Below are 21,501 nucleotides of genomic sequence, written 5' to 3'. Positions count from 1 at the left end.
TGCTGATGAATGTCTGCAGGCAGATAGAGCTACTGGGAATCCTATTCATGGTGATGCTTTAGAAAATTAATCGCAGTGGGCTTCTTGCATGCTTATATTCCTTTCCAAATATAGAAAGGCATAATTCACATTTTGAGTAGCCTGGGGGATCCATAAGAGGATAAAACCTGTGTTTATCCACTCCAGTGATGGGGAAAATTATACTTGCACCCAGAGTGGATTGTAAAAATCCATTGTACTCTTTCTAAGGTTTTTCAGTTCTTTGTAAAGTAGGAAGAATATTTTTATCCTATAATGTTTTCTGATACAAGTTGCTGTAGGCTCGCTCTTCAAGGAGGCCTTTTTATCTAAATAATCATGAGAGCTTGGTTATAATTTTTTGACTCTTGACTTTGTTGTAGTGAAAACGACTGAGTTGAGCTCACACTGTGAAATTAGAAGTTGCAAGAAATGGCTGTCTACCTAAGAAGTTAGGACAGTCTGGTTCCTTCCTGATAGTTGATGCTGGCATTATTTGTGTTCCTAGCAGAGATTTATGCTTATCTGAACACATCTGGAAACAAAGATAATGGTACTTGCCCATATTGGCAAGAAAACTCAACATGAAGAAAGAGTTGGGATGGTTAGGAAGCACTGGATTCAACCTGCTCTGTTAATTAACTTTCCTTTGCATTTTAGTGCACACTTAAGTGCACTGAATAAGTCATTCTACCATGATATTGTAGTGCGTTGTGATCTTGCTTGTCTGGTCCTAAGCATAGTGATTTAGTAGCCAGATTTCTTTTTTTAAATCTGCAGTGAATTGTGGAACACAGAAGCTTTTAAGCGGATTTAGAACTTTCAATTCACTGCTCTGGTTTATCTTGGACTTTGCACTTAATGGCAGATTCTAAAACAAGAATCAGATGTTTCTTCCCAAAGTAATCTTAGTAAAAGTCTTCAGAATGTAAAAAGGGCCAAAGTAAAGGTAGTTGCATCAGCAATTAGCAAAGAGAGGACAAAGAGGAGGATGGATAGAATGGGAAGTGATAAACTCTGGAGGAAAAAATACCCTGGCCAGTTTTATTTGCCTTGTCTTTCTTTGCCTCTCGTCTGCACTTTGCAGAATCAGTGGGATAATGATTGTTAATTCAATTTGTAAAGCATAAGTCTATAAAAATACTCATACTTCTTCATGGTGACTTTAAAAATATCTGAAGTGGTTCCTCCACCGTTTGTATCGTTCATCAGCTTCCAAAGAAAAACTTATTCCCGTTGATCTGGACTTGAAAGAATCTCAGCAGCCTTTTCCTCCTGCCTCCCCTTTTGGCAGGGTACAGCTGTTCTCACATGCTTCAACATCTTCTGCTGTGAGGTCCTAGGAACCTGGAGAAACAAGAACAGCCACTTTTAGAAAATCATGTCTTTGGGGATGATCGCCAGCTGAAGAAGTTTCTAATCTGAACCTTTGAAAGCATTTTATTTTCTTTCTTATTCCCTCCCCAGCTCTCACCCCTGGGAGAACCTGCTGGGCTGAGCTATGGACTGTTGTCTTCTTTGTGCCATTGGCTAATTAATTAGCACAGTCTCCTGGGAGCCCTTGAGGCCCTTTCTGCTGTCCAGTAGCAGTTGTTTATCTGATGATCTGCTCGGTTCCAGCAGCTGATTTCCAAATAGACAGTAACCCTATTTGCTGCTAGGACCGGGATTACAAAGCATGCCTCCTCTGACTGTGCTGAGAGTGAATTACTGCTCACACCCAGGCTGCCCCGGGACTCTACACAGTTTGTTACAAAGGAAGGAGACTCTAAGTATGACACTGCCTGCTGGGGCATTTCCTGGAAGGATTTTGGTGGTGGCATTAAAGGAATTTCAGTTTAATGTTCAGCTCAGCGGTCACTGCTAGGAGACCTTGCAGATTTCATGGAGAGTTGTAAATTGCCCCCGTGGCCCTAAATACACCCTCACTGCTGCAGAAGCACCTTCTGTGCTTCTGACAGGAGCCTCTCAGGAGGCTGTGCTTCCTGAGGTATGTCAGGTTCCATCTTCTGTCGAAGAACCAAGGAGCCAAAAGGCTGTGCAAAGCTGGAGAGGCGTTCAATACAGTGGAGCGAGCTGGTGTTCTCCGCCCCACACAGGAGTGCGCATCGGCACCATGCAGGAATGCGGGGCCAACATCTTCCATCAACTTCTCCACTTCCTCGGGCTCTGGAAGTAGGCGAGGGAATTGAAACAAGATCAGAGACAGCAATGAAAGGTCAGAGCCAAGAGGGCCCATGCAGTGGACAGACAGGCTTTTGTCTTGACCCTTAAGCTTCAGAGGGTCCGAGATGCTCAGACCCTCTGCTGCTGCCGTCGTTCTGCACGTTGCTTTTGTTCTGTGCTTAACGCTGCTTACTGGAGATCGTCCCAGGAAGACGCCCACTCCTGACCTGAGACTCATTCTGTAGGTCTAGAGCAAAGCATAGGAATCCGAATTTTAACAAAGATGAGAAACTCTGGAATAGGAGACTCGGTGTTACACCTCGGAATGAATCTAGGCTCTATTCCTCTCTAGCTTTGTAATTTTGGACAAGCTGATTTCATCTCTCTGTGAAATGGAGTTAATACCTCACAGAAGATTAAATGAGATAATGTATGTAAAGCGGTAAATGATGAAAAAGTGACATTATATATTTATTCTTGTTGTTATTGCTGACACAGAGGAGTACGAAGTTTAGAAGACTAGGCAGAGGGATAAAGTCACAGTGAAAAATAGAAAAGTGGGGCGTCTAGGGAGCCCTCTCAATTAGCACAAAAAATTATGAATCCAGTGATCTTCAGAATAAGCCAGATCTTGAAATCCATTTGTAGCAAGCAAATGACTTTTAACTATTAAATGGTAATTATTAGTTTAGTGTTTTGAATAACTTATTTGCATGTAATAAAAAAGTTACACAGAGTTCTTTCCACTCTTGCTTGCTGTCTGCTCCCAGCTCCCTGTAACACAGATGACCACTCGGAAAAACAGACATAATAATGAACCAGCATCATTGTCGGGAGTAAATACCCGAGATTCGTTGTCTCACGGCCACGGAAAACTAGGACACAGACACACAAATACTGAGGTTCAGAGTGGAAGTTTAATAAGCAAAAGAAACAGAAGAGCTCTCTCTGCTGCAGAGAAAGGGGTCCAAGAGAAATGGGTTGCTGGTTCCGCAGTGGAATGCAAGGAATTTCATAGATGAGCTTGAGGAGGTGATGGCTGATTTACATAGGGTGCAAAGATTGGTTGGACCAGATGTGCCATTTGCATAGGGCATGAAAAAGCTGACCACCCCACCTTCATCTTTTATTATGCAGCTGGTTCTCCACCTGGCCAGTGCCATGCTACCTGTTTCCTTACTGTACACATGGTGACAAAGAAAAGGGAAGATGGAGCCTCCCTGTTACACATACGTGGCCCTTAAGTAGCCCTTTTCTGTTGGCACAGCTGCCGGCGTTCACCCGTGCAAGCTTCTAGCTTGCTTATCTGTGTCTGCAGCTTGATTTTTGAGGCTGCTCTTTGTTAAAAAATAAAAATAAAAAGAAATGATTTGGGGGCTGCTTTTTGTTAAAAGGGAAATTCTGTGGAGGACTCTTACACTCTTACTATCTGCCTAAATAATTTCTATCTCCTGTATCAATAACAGTAATAATCATGATGTTTATTTACCACTTACAACAGGACACACACTATTCTAAATGCTTTGTGAATATTAACTTGTTTACAAGCTCTGAGCTAGATGCTGTTATTTTGTCCTTTGAACAAATGAGGAAGCACAAGCACAGAGAGGTTAAGTAAGTTACCCACAGTCACACAGCTATGTGGTAGAATAGGGATTCAAATCTACGCAGTCCAGCCCCTGAATCCATGGATTTATCTACTGCACCATCCGTCCAGTGTTCTTTATGCAGATATGAGCAAATCTAAACATCTTTTCTTCTCAGTTCTTTTCAAAAGGTAGCACACTGCTGCCATTGTTCTGCACTTTGGTTTTGTTCTGCACTTAACACGAGCTATTGGAGATTGTCCCACATCAGAACATAAAGAGCTTCCTCATTCTTGTTTACAGTACTGTGTGATTTTGATTAAAGAACCCTCCCTTTATGATCCAACCTGGTTATTGTGGGAGCACGTGACTAATTGAATAAGCTTATATCTGCCAGATAGCTCTTGTAATTGAGGTGTGCTGTGAAGGTTCAACATTGGAAATGGGAGAATCGGGGGAAATGAGGGAAGAAAACTTATTACTCCAAAAATGTTTCCAAGTAGTATTAGGTCTCCCACCTGAAAGAAATACTCAAGCAAAAGAGTTGTCCTGCATTCCTGCAGAATCAGCAGGAAGGGGCTGCCCTGAATCAACTCCCTCTCAGAAATCTGTTCTCTTCCTATATGTGAACTTTGAGCCTAATGAGACTGTACCTAATAAGTGTCTCCGCAGCAGCCTTGCAACAAGAACTGGTAAAATGGAAGTGCAGGTACCAGTGTGCCCCTCCCTCACCTGCCCCTGACATGTCCTGCTGGTCACCAGGCAGGATGGCAGCTCCATTTACCTGATCTCCATCTAAACTGGAGGTGGCCCAGGGCCTCTGACTGTGGTGTTTCTTCAGCACGAAACGCTCTTCACTCATTCACAAAACACTGTTGGGCACTGTTGTAGAAGCTGGGGAACTGCAGTGAAGTCGTCCAGGTCCTGCCCTCATAGAGTTTATACTCTAGCAGGAGACAATATAGCTCTAATTTGAGATCAGGTGATGAATTTAAAAGTTAAAGCAGGGGCCGGTGTGGTGGTTCACGCCTGTAATCCCAGCACTTTGGGAGGCTGAGGCGGGCAGATGACCTGAGGTTAGGAGTTTGAGACCAACCTACCCAATGTGGTGAAACCCCATCTCTACTAAAAATACAAAAAAAAATTACCCGGGCATGGTGGTGTACGCCTGTAATCCCAGCTACTCCGAAGGCTGAGGCAGGAGTGGGAAGGAAAAAGTGGATATAATAAGGGTAGTAACTCATGTAGGCCTTGCGGGCTGTGGTCAGGACCCTGGAGTTCCTTCCCAACATATGAGAAAACCACTGGATGGCTCTGGGCAAGGAACTAATCTGACTGGATTTATCCTTTTTTTTTGTTTGTTTGTTTTGTTTTGTTTTGTTTAAAGTACAGGGTCTCTGTTGCCGAGGCTGGAATGCAATGATGCGATCTCAGCTCACTGCAGCCTCTGCCTCCCAGGCTCAAGTGATCCTCCCACCTCAGCCTCCCAAGCAGCTGGGACTATAGGCTTGCACCACCATGCCTGGCTTTATTTATTTATTTGTACTTTTTGTGGAGACCAAGTTTCTCCATGTCACCCAGGTTGTTCGAACTTCTGGCCTCGTGATCTGCCCACGCTGGCCTTGGAAAGTGTTGGGATTACAGGTATGAGCCACCACACCTGGCCTTACCATTTTTAAAAGCTCATTTTGGAGAGAAGCCAGTTAGGACTCAATGGTGGACATCAGGTCAGAAGATGATGTAGCTTGAGCCTTCCAGGGTCCTGGCCTGAGGGAGCAAGCAGCATGATGCCCAATGAACTAGGGTTGTTGCGTGCAGAAACGAGACCAAGGGACAGTGGCCAGCTCCACTGGGTAGGAACCATCGTGGGTGCCTGGGTCCTGCCATGCCCTGTGATCCTCCGCAAGCAGATCTGAGCTGTGCAGGGGAAAGCTGCACCAGAACTGTGGCCAACAGGCCAGCAGGGACACCCTGAAGGCTTCTGAAACCCTGGAACAGAGTTTCACAGGGAGCCCTGGGAGGGCTTTAAGTGGTGATGGTGGGATCTGATTTCTCTTTTTTTTTTTTTTTCCTTTTTTTTTTTTCTAGACAGAGTCTTGCTCTGTCACCCAGGCTGGAGTACAAAGGCATGATCTCGGCTCACTGCAACCTCCACCTCCTGGGTTCAAGTGATTCTTCTGCCTCAGCCTCCCTAGTAGCTTGGGATTACAGGCACATGCCACCACGCCCAGCTAATTTTTGTATTTTGTAGAGACAGGGTTTCACCACGTTGGCCAGGCTGGTCTTGAACTCCCGACCTCGGGTGATCTGCCCGCCTTAGCCTCCCAAAGTGCTGGGAATACAGACATGAGCCACCATGCCCAGCTTGATTTCTCTTTTTAAAGGAACACTCAGGCTCACAGGAATCTTGAGTGAACATTACCCACTCTCCTCCTCCATTCCCACATTTCTCTTATCCATTGGCTTTGTTCTGCCCAATCTTTGCCAGTCTATCCTCTTGGCTGCTCAGGCCACATGGTAAAACATGGCAGCCACCAACTCTCATTTTAATCACCTTGACAGAGACTGACCCATTTTCTCAATTTCAGTTCTCAAATTCCCAGGGAAGAGGGCTGATTGGCCCAACCTGGGGATCAGGTGCCCCCTGGACCCATCAGTGGTGGCTGCAGGGTCAAGTGGGCCGGATGACGAATCACTTTCTACCAATATGGTGGCTCTCATTGTAACCTCAAAGGGAGAATGGGGATGAAAGGGATATAATCCCCGGCGGAAAGAAGGTACCCCAAAACAACACAGCTCTTAGGTGGAAGCCTAATCTCTTAGACTCTCATTCTTGCCGAATATATCTATAAGCAGTAGACTTTTCGTCCCTCTCCCCCTTTTTTTCTGATGCTTTCCTCCTGATGCCTTCTAGATAATCATTTGCACCTTTTCTTTGTCTGTCTCCAGTTACATGCTTTAATCTAATCATCAGGGTTTGCTTCTTCAAAGTTAAGCTATGGACGGAGTTTTCCCAAAGCCAGCTCTTCTTAGGAAGATGAATTCAATGGGGTTGAATTGATAGTCACTCACAAACACACATCTGTGGTCTGGGAAGATGTGAGTTTAACAAAAAGCTATTTTGGTTAGAAGGAAAAATTAATATTGACTGACTCAAATCCAGAAAGAGGAAGCAGATACCAAGTTCATTTTGAAAAATAAGAGTTCATTTTAGGGGCAGACTAGCTAAGTTCTTTTGCTTAGAAGGAGAAATTAATATTGGCAGACTCAAATCCAGAAGGAGGAAGCAGATACTAAGTTCATTTTGAAAAATAGGAGTTCAATTTAGGGGCAGACTAGGTATCACCCTTTTGAGATATTTACCAGGAGTGAGGACCATATTTCATATTCAATTTTAAGGTACTTTTCATAACCATGGACAGTGTTTATCTTTCTTCCTCTGTTGTGTTCTTTTTATGTAACCAGTTAATTTTCCAAATTTTATTCTGATAGAACCAGAGTCCTTTTATTTTTCACATAACATATCTAATTCTGTTTTTCTCATAAAGGATGCTTGCTAGTTTTGTTTTGCTCATCACTGAGGATGAGCTAATGACAGCTTTAAAAAAATGCCAGCTTGTTTTTTACTTTGATATCATCATTGAGACCCATACCACAGAAGAAAGAAGTAGGACTTTATCTCTGAAAGGATTTTAGTGCATAAACTGTGACTTCCAGCCTGCTAGACTTCATGCTACTCTTAGGATCTTTGAATAGCCTTAAATTAGCTGCAGGACCCAGGAAGTTTGCTCTGAAATTCAGTTGACATGTTAAGAACCTACTTTAGGCCAGACACGGTGGCTCACACCTGTAATCCCAATACTTTGGGAGGGCAAGGTGGGTGGATCATCTGAGGTCAGGAGTTCAAGACCAGCCTGGGCAACATGGTGAAACCATGTCTACTAAAAATACAAAAATTAACTGGGCGTGGTAGTGCACGCCTGTAATCACAGCTACTCAGGAGGCCGAGCATGAGAATCGCTTGAACCTGGGAGGAGGAGGTCGCAGTGAGCTGAGATTGTGCCACTGCACTCCAGCCTGAGTGACAGAGAGAGACTCCATCTCAAAAATAAATAAATAAATAAAACCTCTACCTATTCAGTGTTCTTTTCTTTTATCCCATTCTGGTATTTTCTGAAGAGTTGTGGAGAGCACTGGTTGAAGCCCACCCTGAAACTACCTTGGTAGAGGGGTTAACTGGGCCAGGAGACCTAATTTCAGAAAGGTCACAGATTATATTCCACCCTCCACAAAAGTAACCTGGAAGATGAGTAAGTCCTGTCCTGAATTTTAGTATCAAAAACAGTGTTTGTTCAAAGAAAAAATAGTCTAGTAGAGAAAGTACACCCTTTGGGGTCAGATCACCAGGAATCACATACCAACTCTGAACTTGAATTTTCTTATCTACACAAAGGCAGCATGGCTGTGAGAACATGCAGTGATTTTATAAAGCTCCTGGGCCATAGGTGGCAGGTATACTAATAAGAAATAGCTACGTAAATATACTTCTTTTGGACTTATGTACTACTTTTGCATTGGTTGCCTCTGCTTTTGAGGTCTTACTCAAGAAATCTTTGCCCAGACCAATGTCCTGGAGAGTTTCTCCAATATTTTCTTCTAGTAGTTTCATAGTTTCAGGTCTTAGCTTTAAATCTTTCGTCCATTTTTACTTAATTTTTGTATATGGCAATAGTTAGGGGTCTAGTTTCATTTTTTTGCATATGGTTATCTAGTTTTCCCAGCACCATTTATTGAAGATATTGTCCTTACCCCAATGTATGTTCTTAGCCCCTTTGTTGAAAATGAGTTTACTGTAAATGCATAGATTCATTTCTGGATTTTCTCTTTTTTTTTCCATTAATCTGTGCATCTGTTTTTATGCAAGTCCCATGCTGTTTTGGTTTACTATAGCTTTTATTTATACTATAATCTGAAGTCAGGTAATGTGATTTCTCCAGTTTTGTTCCTTTTGCTCAGGATGGCTTTGGCTACTAGGTTTTTTGCAGTTTCATGTAAATTTTAGAATGTTTTCTTCTCTCTCTGTTGAAGAATGTCATTGGTATTTTGATAGGGATTGCATGGAATCTGTAGATTGCTTTGAGCAGTATGGAGATTTTATAACAATTTTAATTCTTTGAATCCATGGCCAACTGCCTGGATTTGGATTTGCTGTGCCCCCTCACAACCCTGAGCTAGTTACTTCCCTACCCCAAGCCTCTGCAGCTCATCCTTAAAGGGGATTACGATGATATCTGCCTCCCTCTTTGAGTTGCTATCAGAATTCATTGAGGACATGCAGATGAGAGTTTTAACAATATCCAGGCCCCTAGTAAGAACTGACAAATGTTAATTATTATTGTTACTTGTAAAATGGGCATGATTATCCCCCCTCTACCTACCTCTGAGGCGCCTATCAAAGACCAGAAATTTTGTGTGTTTGAAAAGCTGTGCACACATGTTTTTAAAAGTACAGAGGACGCTGTCAATAGCAGTCATTAACAGGGTGGCAGTAAAGAAATCCTGTTGCTGCCTGAATGATGTGTCCTTGAACAGTGCAGAAATTCCCTTTGCTGATCCATCTCCAAGGGACAGGAGGTGGGGAGACATCACAGGAAGTACCTGCTGCCATTGCACCTCCCATCTAATTTTGTGACAATCACAAAATGCTTCACCTACTGCGTGCAACTGACTGCGTTACATGAGAGGAAGTTGGTGCTCTGCAAAGGGTAACAACTCAGTGGATCAGGTCACACGGGCAGGTGGACGCAGAGCTCCGACTAGCCCCAAGTCCAGCGCTCTTTTGTGCTGCTTGTTTGTGGAAGGAAATGTGAAGAAAACCCAGCGTCACCCTGTAAACCAGATGGAACACAAAACAGCGGAGGAGCCCAGAGAAGGCAAAACAGATTCAGGACTATTTCTCTTTTAAAAGTAAAATGGCCGCATGGAAGAAATTTGACTTTCCGAAAGTGGAGGATAAAGTCGTGTTCACGGGGAAAAACAACAATACAGCATCTGCAGCTTAGACATCCAGAGCTCATCTGTAATTTGGAGTAAGATAGGAGTGGGGGCGGAGAGGGGGAAGGCCGTGTCCTTTCAGAGATTCTGAGAAACTCCAACCATAGAAGTCCATGACAACTCAAGTGCGGTACCCTTGACCCCATGTTTGTCAGGTAACAAGCTGGGTTTTGACTTTTATTTTGCTGCTTCTAACTCTGGCTAGGCTCCATGGGAGAAGGGCAGGCAGATCATTCTAGCAAATACTCCGGGGGACAGGGTAGCGGACTTGGACCCGCCCATCACTAGCTGGGTGACCTGGGACAATCCTGTCTCCCTGTGGACCTCAGTTTCCATATCTGTAAAATGAAGTGGATATGATTCTATTTATTCATTTATATAACAAACATTTATTGAGCAACTTATATGCTGGGCATTGTTCTCCCCATTGGGGATTCAGTGATTTTCGGAACAGAGAAATGTCTTCCTCCTGGAGCTCACAATGGCATGGATGGCTGGCAAGATGGCTCCCCACCCTCATTGGAAATGTGTCCCTCTGCCCGCTCCGTGGTGCCTCATGCCCCACCGCAGTGCCTACCTGCTAGACTTTTGGCAAACTGGACCACCAGTTGTCTGGAGATTGGAAAGAGCCTACTTTTTTGTTGTGATCCTTCTGTTCCTTTTTCCCCCTTTTAATGTAAATGTTATTAAAACATAACATCCACATAGAACGTGCACATACTGATAAATTTTCACCAACAGAAACACACATGTAACCAGCACCCATACCAAGAAACAAAATATGACTCACGCTCAAGAAAGACCCCATGTCCCTCTGGTCTCTGATCTCCACTGTAGGGAAAACTATCTCCAGATTTCTGATCCTAGCTGTTAGTTTTGTTCTTTTTAACTTTGTATATACCCTTTTGTATGTCAGTTCTTTCACTCAGTGTTACATTTGTGAGGTTTATTCACGTTGCTTCACATTGCGATGGTTTGTTCCTTCTCGTGTAGTATTTCATTAGATGAACATTCAACAATGTGTACATTTGACTGTGAATGGATGTTTTCTGTTGGAGGCCATCGCTGAATGGTATTGCTGTGATATGTGTGGACCCGTCTTGGTGAACGTGTTTGCTTTTCCCAGGGGAGTTGCTCTGGCATAGGTTATGTGTACATTCTATTTCAGTAAATTCTGCCGGTTTTCCACGATGGGTGTACAAAGTAGGTTCCCACCAGCAATGTTTGTTAATCCAGGGGGCTGAACATTTCGCGTCTTTTATGCTGTAGCCATTCTGGTGAGCTTGTACTGGTATCACATTGTGATTTTAATTTGCATTTCTCTGGCATCTAATAAAATTTGCCAGGGAACCCTGTTCCACTTAAACGTGACAATTAAACAGAGCGGTCTGTCCACTTTAGGTCTTTTCTTCAAGAATATTGCAGTTTTCTTAGGCATCCCCCCTTTCACGCCAGTAGTAAAATGAAGAGGCGTTACTATACACACTTCCACAGCCCCCGACTATGGAACTTTATATTTCCCCAGTAAGAAGAAGAAAAATGTCTCAGAGCGATCCATCAAGACCACCCGGGACCAAGTGCCTACATATCAGTACAACATGAATTTTGAGAAGTTGGGCAAATGCATCATAATAAACAACAAGAACTTTGATAAAGTGACAGGTAGGTATGTGGGCGTGGGTTAATCTTTCTGGTTCCCTTTCATCTTCTCCTATTTGTATCAGATTTATGGGATAAATGCTGCACCCCCCTACTGTGGCAGACAGCCCCTCTGAAGGCGGGGTTGCTGTATCCAGGGGAAAGGGTTATGTGGAAATGGAGAACGTTCAGTCTAAGGTCCCACCACATGTATTAGCTGATGCGGGGCTTTGACCAAAGGGCTGAGAATCCAGGAGAGCCTTGGCTTTGATAGGAGCTGAGTGTTACCAGGAGGCTCACCTGTTGTGGCAGCCTGCACTGTTAGCCTCCCCTTTGAGTTTGCTTCAGTTCATTTAAATTGTGGCCTTAGAAGGCGTTGTATATACTTGGAGTGTTTCTGCTGCAGCTGGCGCCGGTACATTTAGTGCCTGGCCCACTGGTACCCGCATGTGGTATTCAGCCAGGGGATGCTCACCTGTGGACTCGTTACTTGATTCCCACAGGTATGGGCGTTCGAAACGGAACAGACAAAGATGCTGAGGCGCTGTTCAAGTGTTTCCGAAGTCTGGGTTTTGACGTGACAGTCCATAATGACTGCTCTTGTGCAAAGATGCAAAATCTGCTTAAAAAAGGTAAGCGCTGCCGGGAGTGGTGACTCACATCTGCAATCCCAGAACTTTGGGAAGCCAAGGTGGGAGGATCCCTTGAACCCAGGAGTTCAAGACTAGCCTGGGCAAAATGGCAACACCCTATCTCGAAAATGGTTTTTTTGTTTGTTTGTTTTTTAATTAGCCAGGCATGATGGCATGCACCTGTAGTCCCAGCTACTTGGGAGGCTGAGGTGGAAGGATTGCTTGGACCTAGGAGGTCAAGGGTGCGGTGAGCCATGATCACACCATTGCTCTCCAGCCTCGGTGACAGAGTGAGACCCTGTCTCAAGAAAAGAAAAGTTGAGCCCTTACCGCCCCTCCATCTGTCTTCTTCCTGCACCCAAGGGAGGCGATCCTCACACCATGGCCAGGCCCATCTCAGGAGGATGCCTGTGCAGGGCAGAGGAGTTTCAGTGTGAGAAACCTCCCTCCCTCTTGACCAGTCCATACCTGTCCTGGGGTAGGCAGGTTTCTGTCAGGAGCCTTCAGTCTCTTTGTCAAATGATGAAATCAGCTGGAAGTCCAGCAAGACACATAGATTCTTTATGTACAGAATGGTCACAATTTCAAAAGACTCATTCCTGGGAAGTAACAAATCCATGTCATCCTTTCCAGAATGAAGTGTAAGTGTAAACTTTTCCCTTGTGGCGGATAGAGAATAATAATTCCCATATACTTTAGAACTATGTTATTTTTTATATAGCATGTTCACTAAGTTATTTCATTAGATCTTTAACAGAAGCCCTGCAATGTTGGGCAACAGAATATTATGCTCATTTTATCAATGTAGGGGCGGGCCACGTGCGGTGTCTCACCTGTAATCCCAGCAGTTTGGGAGGCTGAGATGGGTGGATCACCTGAGGTCAGGAGTTCGAGACCAGCCTGGCCAACATGGTGAAACCCCGTCTCTACTTAAAAATACAATAATTAGCCGAGTGTGGCCTTGGAAGGCATTGTATATACTGGTAATCACAGCTACTTGGGAGGCTGGGGCATGAGAATCACTTGAACCCAGGAACCCGGGAGGCAGAGGTTGCAGTGAGCCAAGATGGCACCACTGCACTGCAGCCTGGGTGATGGAGCAAGACTCTGTCTCAAAAAATAATAATAATAAAATAAAAAATAAAAGAAGGGGTGGAGCTTCAGAGAGGATGAAAGATACACTGAAGGGTGCAGTTAGTAGGGGCAGAACTGAAACCCACGCTCTGGTCTTCTGACTCCAGGACAAACGCGTTTCCTATTATACCACCTCTCTAATGGATGCCACCTAGCGTATTCTGGCATTTAGGGCAAGTGTTTGAAAGTAACATCCTATCAGTTCATTAGACACAGACCCACAGAAAGTATATAGGAACACAATCTAAATCACTGCTGTTTTTGTTACCATCACAGCTAAAACAAAAAAAGTCCCCACCATCTTTTTTTTTTTTTAACTAGGCTTTTTTCCTAATTTCCTCCAACTTGACTCTTACAAGCTTACCTTTTGTACCCTAGTAGGTCATGTCCTAGACCAGACTAGAAGTCGGGAGTCTGAGATCTGGGTCTGGCCCAAGTTCTAACAGGCAACCCAGGCAAGGCAACCACATTGTCCTGATTTTTTTTTTTTTTTTTTTTTTTTTTTTGCTTTCCTGAAAGGCAGATTATGATACCAGCTCCTGCTGTTTCTTGGGGATGGAGTGAGGAAGCTTATGAGCCAAGAGGAATTTTGTGAGCATGCTTCGAGAAGTATAACGGCCCAGATAGGAATATGAACTTGTCCCAGTTGTAGTTTCTGTTTGTTTTTTGTTTTGTTTTGTTTGAGACGGAGTCTCGCTCTGTCGCCCAGGCTGGAGTGCAGTGGTGCAATCTCGGCTCACTGAAACCTCCACCTCCCGGATTCAAGCAATTCTCCAGCCTCAGTCTCCCAAGTAGCTGGGATTACAGGTGCATGTCACCACGCCCAGCTAATTTTTTTTTTTTTTTTTTTTTTTTTTTTTTTTTTTTTTTTTAGTAGAGACAGGGTTTCACCATGCTAGCCAGGCTGGTCTCGAACTCCTGACCTCGTGATCCGCCTGCCTTGGCCTCCCAAAGTGCTGGGATTACAGGCATGAGCCACTGCGCCCAGCCGTTTCTGTTCTTTTGAAAGGTGATTCATTCTGCCCAAGCCCCAGGCATGTCACAATTAGAGAATTCTTGTTTGTTGTCCTGTCAAACTAGTAAAGCATTTATTTTTTCTGACTTTACATGCATTCAGTTCCAGTGAAGACAAAACTTCCATTTTCTAACTGTCCTAATTTGTGTAATCTTAAAATAAGCTAAGAACTCCAACTTTCATCACCATTGCCTTATACCTCTACTATCAAAACTAATACAAGAATCACTGTACAGATGATGCAAAGTGTCTTGGTAATTCAAATGGGAGAGGCCACTCTTGCTCTGCCTGGAACTGGTGAGGTAGCTGGATTTTACAGTGTCCTGGGCTTGAAAAACGGCCCCAAGGCTCCAACGTGTTGTACCACCTTTGGGGAAGGTTATGAAACCTCTCCGAGATTCCATTTTTTAAAATCTGGGAAATAAAGATAAATGAGGCCTAGTTCCAGTCTTGTAGGAATTCAAAATAACTCATGTAAAGTTCCTAGATCAGTGTCTGCACATAGTATTTGCTCAAGAAATTATAAATATTATTCTTCCCCCTCATTAATCATAGAGAAGAAGAAAGGATATGTATATTAGCTAGTTACGGGCTGGTGCAAAAGTAATTGTGGTTTTTGGCATTAAAAGTAATGGTTAGTTACCCTATAGCTGGTCAGTTAGTATCATAGAGCCTTTGGTGAGTTCTAGCTGGGCCAGCTGGCTACATGGTTTATGATTCCTCTCCTCAGTATCCTAAATGGACAGCCAATCTAGCATTTTCATTTATTTTTCTTTAATTTTCTTTAGTTGTGGTAAAATACACAACATAACATAAAATTTACCATTGTAACCATTTTTAAATGTATAGATCAAAACGACATTCACATAGTTGTGTCACCATCACCACCATCCATCTCCAGGCTTTCTTTCATCTTCCATAACTGAAACTTTATCTCTGTTAAACAGTAACTGGCTATTTCCCCTTTTCTACAGCCCCTGTTAACCACCGTTCTATATTCTCTCTGTGATCTTGACTACTCAAGGTACCTCCTGAAAGTGGAATTATGCAGTGCTTGCCCTTTAGTGACTGGCTTATTGCACTTAGTATAATATTTTGTTCTCTCTAACAAATACTTGCATGATGCTTATTATGTGGCCTGTTTTACAAATATTAACTCATTTATTTGAGTTAATATTGATCTTCAATGTACAGATAAGGAAACCAAGGCACAAAATGATTCAGTAACACTCCTGATGTCACAAAACTAGCCAACAGCTGGGCCACACCCATCAGCCCCCATACATTGTACCTATCCCTGTCTCTTAACTTCTTAGATAAGTCGGATCCTTTGAAAGGAGCTCAGTCCCCAGCTCCTCCTCTCCCCTCCCTTGTACCCCTCTAATAGTCAGAGGCAGCTGCCAGGCTGCCTCTGGAAATGCTGCATGTGAGGCCCCCCAGAACTTACACCTTAACTCTTCAATGTTCATATTGTTTGCTTACAGCTTCTGAAGAGGACCATACAAATGCCGCCTGCTTCGCCTGCATCCTCTTAAGCCACGGAGAAGAAAATTTAATTTATGGGAAAGATGGTGTCACACCAATAAAGGATTTGACAGCCCATTTTAGGGGGGATAGATGCAAAACCCTTTTAGAGAAACCCAAACTCTTCTTCATTCAGGTAACCTCTTTTCAATGCCACTACACTTGAAAATGGGGAAAGATTATAGAGTGACAGGGGTGGCATCATTTTTACAAATCCAAATGCTGTTTCCATATTCAAATTAGGGTTTAATTTTTCTCTCTCTGAATGGTTAGCATATGTGTTTCCACTGAATCACAAATTATGAAGGTTTCTTTTTTTTCCTTTGAGATGGAATCTCGCTCTGTCACCCAGGGTGCAGTGCAGTGGCGTGATTTCGGCACACTGCAACCTCCACCTCCCAGGTTCAGGCGATTCTCCTGCCTCAGCCTCCTGAGTAGCTGAGATTACAGGCATGCACCACCATGCCTAGCTAATTTTTGTATTTTCAGAAGAGATGGGGTTTCGCCATGTTGACCAGGCTGGTCTCAAACTCCTGGCCTCAAGTGATCCACCCACCTCAGGCTCCCAAAGTGCTGGGATTACAGGTGTGAGCCTCCATACCCAGCCACAGATTATGAAGGTTTCTTTAAGACATTGCAATACTTTTATTTGATTTGCTTAGTAATTTGACACACATTCATTCCTTTATCTGTTCATCACATTATCATTGAGCTCCTAAGTATGCCAGACACAGTTCTAGGTATTGGTACACAGCAGTGAACAGGACATACATTTCTGCTCCCAACTGCATGGAATGATGTCTACTTTGATACTTAGGCTTGCCGAGGGACAGAGCTCGATGATGGCATCCAGGCTGACTCGGGGCCCATCAATGACACAGATGCTAATCCTCGATATAAGATCCCAGTGGAAGCTGACTTCCTCTTCGCCTATTCCACGGTTCCAGGTATCACGTCCATTGTCTGCCAAGCATACGTTAGCCCATTCTGTCATCAAAACACAGACTTGGGGGCAGTATTGGTTTCCTCTTGCTGCAGTAATGCATTACTACAAACACAGTGGCTTAAAATACACAAATGTATTATCTTGCAGTTCTGGAGGTCAGAACTCCAAAACAGGTTGTCAGGGCTACATTCCTTCTGGAGGCTCAAGGGAAAATCCATTTCCCAGCCTTTATGTGGCGTGTTAGAACCACCTGCATTCCTTGGCTGTGGCCCCTTCATTCATCTTCAAAGCCAGCAACTTTTCATCTCTCTGACCCTTCTGTCGTTACAGTGCTCTCTTCCTGATCACAGCTGAGAAAGGATGCCTGTGATTAGATGAGACCCACCTGGATACTCCAGGCTCATCTCCCCATGTCAGTCCGATACCCTTAACCACATCTGCGAAGTCCTTTTTTCCACATAAGGTTTCATGTTCATAGGTTCCAGGGTTAGGGCATGGACATCTTTGGGCACCATTATTCTGCCTACCACGGAAATGCATTCACTTTTCTCTCCAGGAAAGCTGACTTATTTATTTATAAATAAATAAATGAATGATTTATTCATTCATAAATAAATAAATAAATGATTTATTCATTCATTAATAAATGAATGATTCATAAATAAATGATTTATTCATTTATTAGTAGTATTTTGGAAATTATAAGGACACACATTTCTATAGTACTTTATAACATAGAGTGTCTTGCCTGTATTTTTTCTCATATACAATAATACCATAAGTATTTAGGAAAAGTGTTATTCCTGTCCTGATTTTACAGATAAAATAAAATAATTTTTAGTTTGGATGAACCTAAGTGATATGCCTAAGGTCAGGTAGAGATTTCAGTGCACAGTAGAGCTGTGGCCCAGCCAAGGTTCCTTTACACTGCAGCCTCTACGCAGGTACCAGAAAATGCCAGCAATGGGCATACCTCCTCACTATTTACCGAGCACCACATTTGACTGAGTCTGTTCAATGAAAGTCCTTCCTTTGTTTTGGGTACAAACCAGCACTAAGTTAGAATTTTCCCAGCTGTAATAGTAGTTGTGTCAAGTATTTGGCACAAGGGTACTGGTTACAGTAAATAGGTTGATGTGTTTGGAAAACCAGCTCTGGCAGAATCTACAGATGGGATTTTGTGAGAGCGATAACTTCACAAGTTTTTAAGGATGGCATAAGATAGAAAATAATTTGGTCTTTCTGCTCCTGAGAGGGAGGAGGTGTAATGGGGGCATATGTCTGTGTAAACAAACCCAGTAGTAGAGTTGTAGGTGCTCTGAGCAAGGAGGCAGATGAGAAAAGCTATGTTAAAAAGGAGCTGCTGGGCCAGGCGCTGTGGCTCACGCCTGTAATGCCAGCACTTTGGGAAGCCGAGGCGGGCGGATCACAAGGTCAGGAGATCGAGACCATCCTGGCTAACATGGTGAAACCCCGTCTCTATTAAAAATACAAAAAAAAAAAAATAGTGGGGCATGGTGGCGGGCACCTGTAGTCCCAGCTACTCGGAAGACAGGCAGGAGAATGGCGTAAACCTGGGAGACGGAGCTTGCAGTGAGCCGAGATCGCGCCACTGCACTCCAGCCTGGGCGACAGAGTGAGACTCTGTCTCAAGAAAAAGAAGAGAAAAAGAAGCTGCTGTAACTGAGCCTAAAATTTCAAACAGCATGGGTAAGAGAAGGGCTTGTCGACAGAGTACTGAGGGACCGGATAGCCCAATGCATTTGGTAAAACTCGGGGCTGGATCGCAGGGTATATCAGTCTTCTTGGGCTACTATAGCAAAATACCTTAGACAAGGTGGCTTAAACAACAGACATTTATTTCTCTAAGTTAGGGAGGCTGGGAAGTCCTAGATCAGGGTGTCGGCTAAGTCACTTTCTGGTGAGGGCTCCCTTTCTAGCTCATAAATGGTCACCTTCTTGCTATAGCCTCATATGGCAGAGATTGAGAGCAAGAATGAGTGAGGTCTCTCGTGTCTCTTCTTATAAGGACACCAATCCCCTTGGATCAGAGCCCTACCGTAGTGACCTCATTGGACCTTAATTACCTCCATAAAGACCCTGCCTCTAAACACAGTCACATTGTGGGGTGCGGCTTCAATAAATGAATTTTGGGAAGACATAGTTCAGTCCATAGCATTGGATGTGACAGGACACGGCCAGGATCAAACCAGGACAGGTAGGCAAGTGGCCCTGTCATGGTGGGCCCTGTGTGCTGTGTCAAGCAGCCTGAACGTTACCCAGATAAAGTGGTACAAGCAAACTGTTTTAGGTTAGGGAGTTATAGGATGAGATTTGCCCTCCCAGGGCATCAGGCTCTCCTGGCCCTGCCCCTCAGACAGTTGGGCATTCAGCTTCCTCGTTCCTCTAGATTTCTTCAGCAGGGTCCACCTCTACTCCCGTGTACTCCAGCAGCAGGAACACATCTCAGAATTCTTCAAGGTTCCCTGCAAATTCCTTCTGTAGTAGATTTGGATTAGAAAGTAGCACTGACCCCCAAAGGGTAGTGAGGAGTTCCAGAGTTATGGAATAGACCTCCAGCATTTCCTTTGGAAGTCTGCATGTGCAGATCTGTTTCACACCCACGTATCTGATATTTATCAGGTGGGTACCTCCATGAGAACTGACACAGGAGAGTACCTTGGCACCATTCACCAAGGCTGGCCCTTAGTGATGTTGTCTGTCATAGGATTTCCATACTGAAATACCCAAAGTATTTTCTAGCATCTTCATACCAACCCTCTGAATCTCAGATGTTTGCTTTCTGAGCACACCAGCATAATTCTCATTAATGACTTGTGTGCAGAGTAGAGTGAAATCATTTCTGAAAAGCAGGTGTAAAAGCCCCATATAGTCAGTCTCATTGGTGAGTGGAGCAGCTGTCAGAATTAGCTGATTTGATTATCTCCTTTCTTTCCTGTTGAAGGCTATTACTCGTGGAGGAGCCCAGGAAGAGGCTCCTGGTTTGTGCAAGCCCTCTGCTCCATCCTGGAGGAGCACGGGAAAGACCTGGAGATCATGCAGATCCTCACCAGGGTGAATGACAGAGTCGCCAGGCACTTTGAGTCTCAGTCTGATGACCCACGCTTCCATGAGAAGAAGCAGATCCCCTGTGTGGTCTCTATGCTCACCAAGGAACTCTACTTCAGTCGTTAGCCATATCAGGGGTGCATTCTAGCTGAGAAGCAATGGATCACTCGTTAATGAATCAGATTTTTTTTTTTTTTTTTTTTTTTTTTTTTGATGCTCTTGAAATATTCAGAAATTCTCCAGGATTTTCATTTCGGGAAATGTACTGATTCAACAGGGAAGAAACTTTCTGGTGCTGTCTTTTGTTCTCTGAATTTTCAGAGACTTTTTAAATAATGTTATTCATTTGGTAACTGTGTAACTTTCTCTTAAGATTAATTTTCTCTTTGTATGTCTTTTACCTTGTTATTAGACTTAATACATGCAACAAAAGTGACCTCTGGAGAAAGCTTGTGGCTGTGTCCACTGTAATTGGTGGTAACAGTGGTAGGCAGAGTCATGTTTGCACTTGGCAAAGAGAATCCCAATGTTTGACAAAACACAGCCAAGGGAATATTAACGGACCTTTATTGCAGAATGTGGGTATTGAGTGTGATTTGAATGATTTTTCACTGGCTTAGGGCAGATTTTCATGCAAAAATTTCCAGATAAGAGGAGAAAAAGCTAAATGATTCTGATATGTATCCATCAGGATCCAGTCTGGAAAACAGAAACCATTCTAGGTGTTTCAACAGAGGGAATTTAATACAGGAAATTGACTTACATAGATGATAAAAGAGAAGCCAAACAGCAAGAAGCTGTTAACACACCCAGGGCTATGACGATAATGAGAAGAGGTTTGGTTTCCTGAGTCTAGTAGTCGGATCATCCAGAGGAGCTGGAACCATGGTGGGGGCTGCCTAGTGGGAGGTAGGACCACTAATGGATTGTGGAAAGTGGAGCCATGACAAGGACAAAGCCACTGCCTGAGATGGATTGAGCTGAGTCAGATATAGAGAATACCTTGGTCTCACCTCTCCTGCCCTCACATCCTCCACCAGCACCTTACTGCCCAGGCCTACCTGGAAGCCACCTTACCAAGGGCCTTAGAAGAGCAAGGGACAGTGAGGCAGGAGAAGAACAAGAAATGGATGTAAGCCTGGCCCATAATGTGAACATAAGTAATCACTAATGCTCAACAATTCATCCATTCAATCATTTATTCATTAAGTTGTCAGATAGTCTATGTATGTGTAAAACAATCTGTTTTGGCTTCATGTGCAAAATCTGTTATAGTTTTAAAATATATCTGGAACTTTTTAGATAATTCCAAGCCTTATTTTGAGTAAATATTTGTTACTTTTAGTTCTATAATTGAGGAAGAATTTATGGCAAAGATTTTTGGCACTTTATTTTCAAGGTGGTGTTATCTTTTGAATTCTTGATAAATGACTGTTTTTTTTTCTGCCTAATAGTAACTGGTTAACAAACAAATGTTCGTATGTATTGATTAAAAATGTAGTTGCTTAATTCTTAACCTGTCCGGTTTGCTTTCCTTTTGAAGTTATTTATGACAATGGAGAAATGAGAAAACAGGATAAGAATTGACCCTATTGGCTGGGCGCAGTGGCTCACGCCTGTAATCCCAGCACTTTAGGAGGCCGAGGTAGGTGGATCATTTGGGGTCAGGAGTTCGAGACCAGCCTGGCCCACATGATGAAATCCCACTTCTACTAAAAA

The 21,501-nt window shown here is 43.5% G+C and overlaps 1 protein-coding gene across 2 annotated transcripts in view; it reads left to right on the top strand.

The window, feature by feature from the left end:
• The window catches only part of CASP7 (caspase 7), a 51,297-nt gene extending 29,997 nt beyond the window's left edge, over positions 1 to 21,300 (top strand). The window contains exons 3-7 of one of the 2 annotated variants that reach the window (XM_023206637.1): positions 11,350 to 11,486; positions 11,966 to 12,094; positions 15,728 to 15,903; positions 16,585 to 16,714; positions 19,679 to 21,300. In XM_023206637.1, the coding sequence (XP_023062405.1) occupies positions 11,350 to 11,486; positions 11,966 to 12,094; positions 15,728 to 15,903; positions 16,585 to 16,714; positions 19,679 to 19,908 (802 nt within the window). In that variant the 3' untranslated portion in view covers positions 19,909 to 21,300. The remainder of the gene's footprint in view (positions 1 to 11,349; positions 11,487 to 11,965; positions 12,095 to 15,727; positions 15,904 to 16,584; positions 16,715 to 19,678) is intronic. The other variant, XM_023206636.2, reaches the window with a different exon arrangement.
• The last annotated feature ends 201 nt before the right edge of the window (positions 21,301 to 21,501 follow it).

Source organism: Piliocolobus tephrosceles, chromosome 9 (assembly GCF_002776525.5).
Source record: "Piliocolobus tephrosceles isolate RC106 chromosome 9, ASM277652v3, whole genome shotgun sequence".
Classification (NCBI taxonomy): Eukaryota; Metazoa; Chordata; class Mammalia; order Primates; family Cercopithecidae; genus Piliocolobus; species Piliocolobus tephrosceles.
The sequence above is the reverse complement of the archived record's forward strand: the minus strand, read 5'-3'. Positions and strand labels throughout refer to the sequence as shown.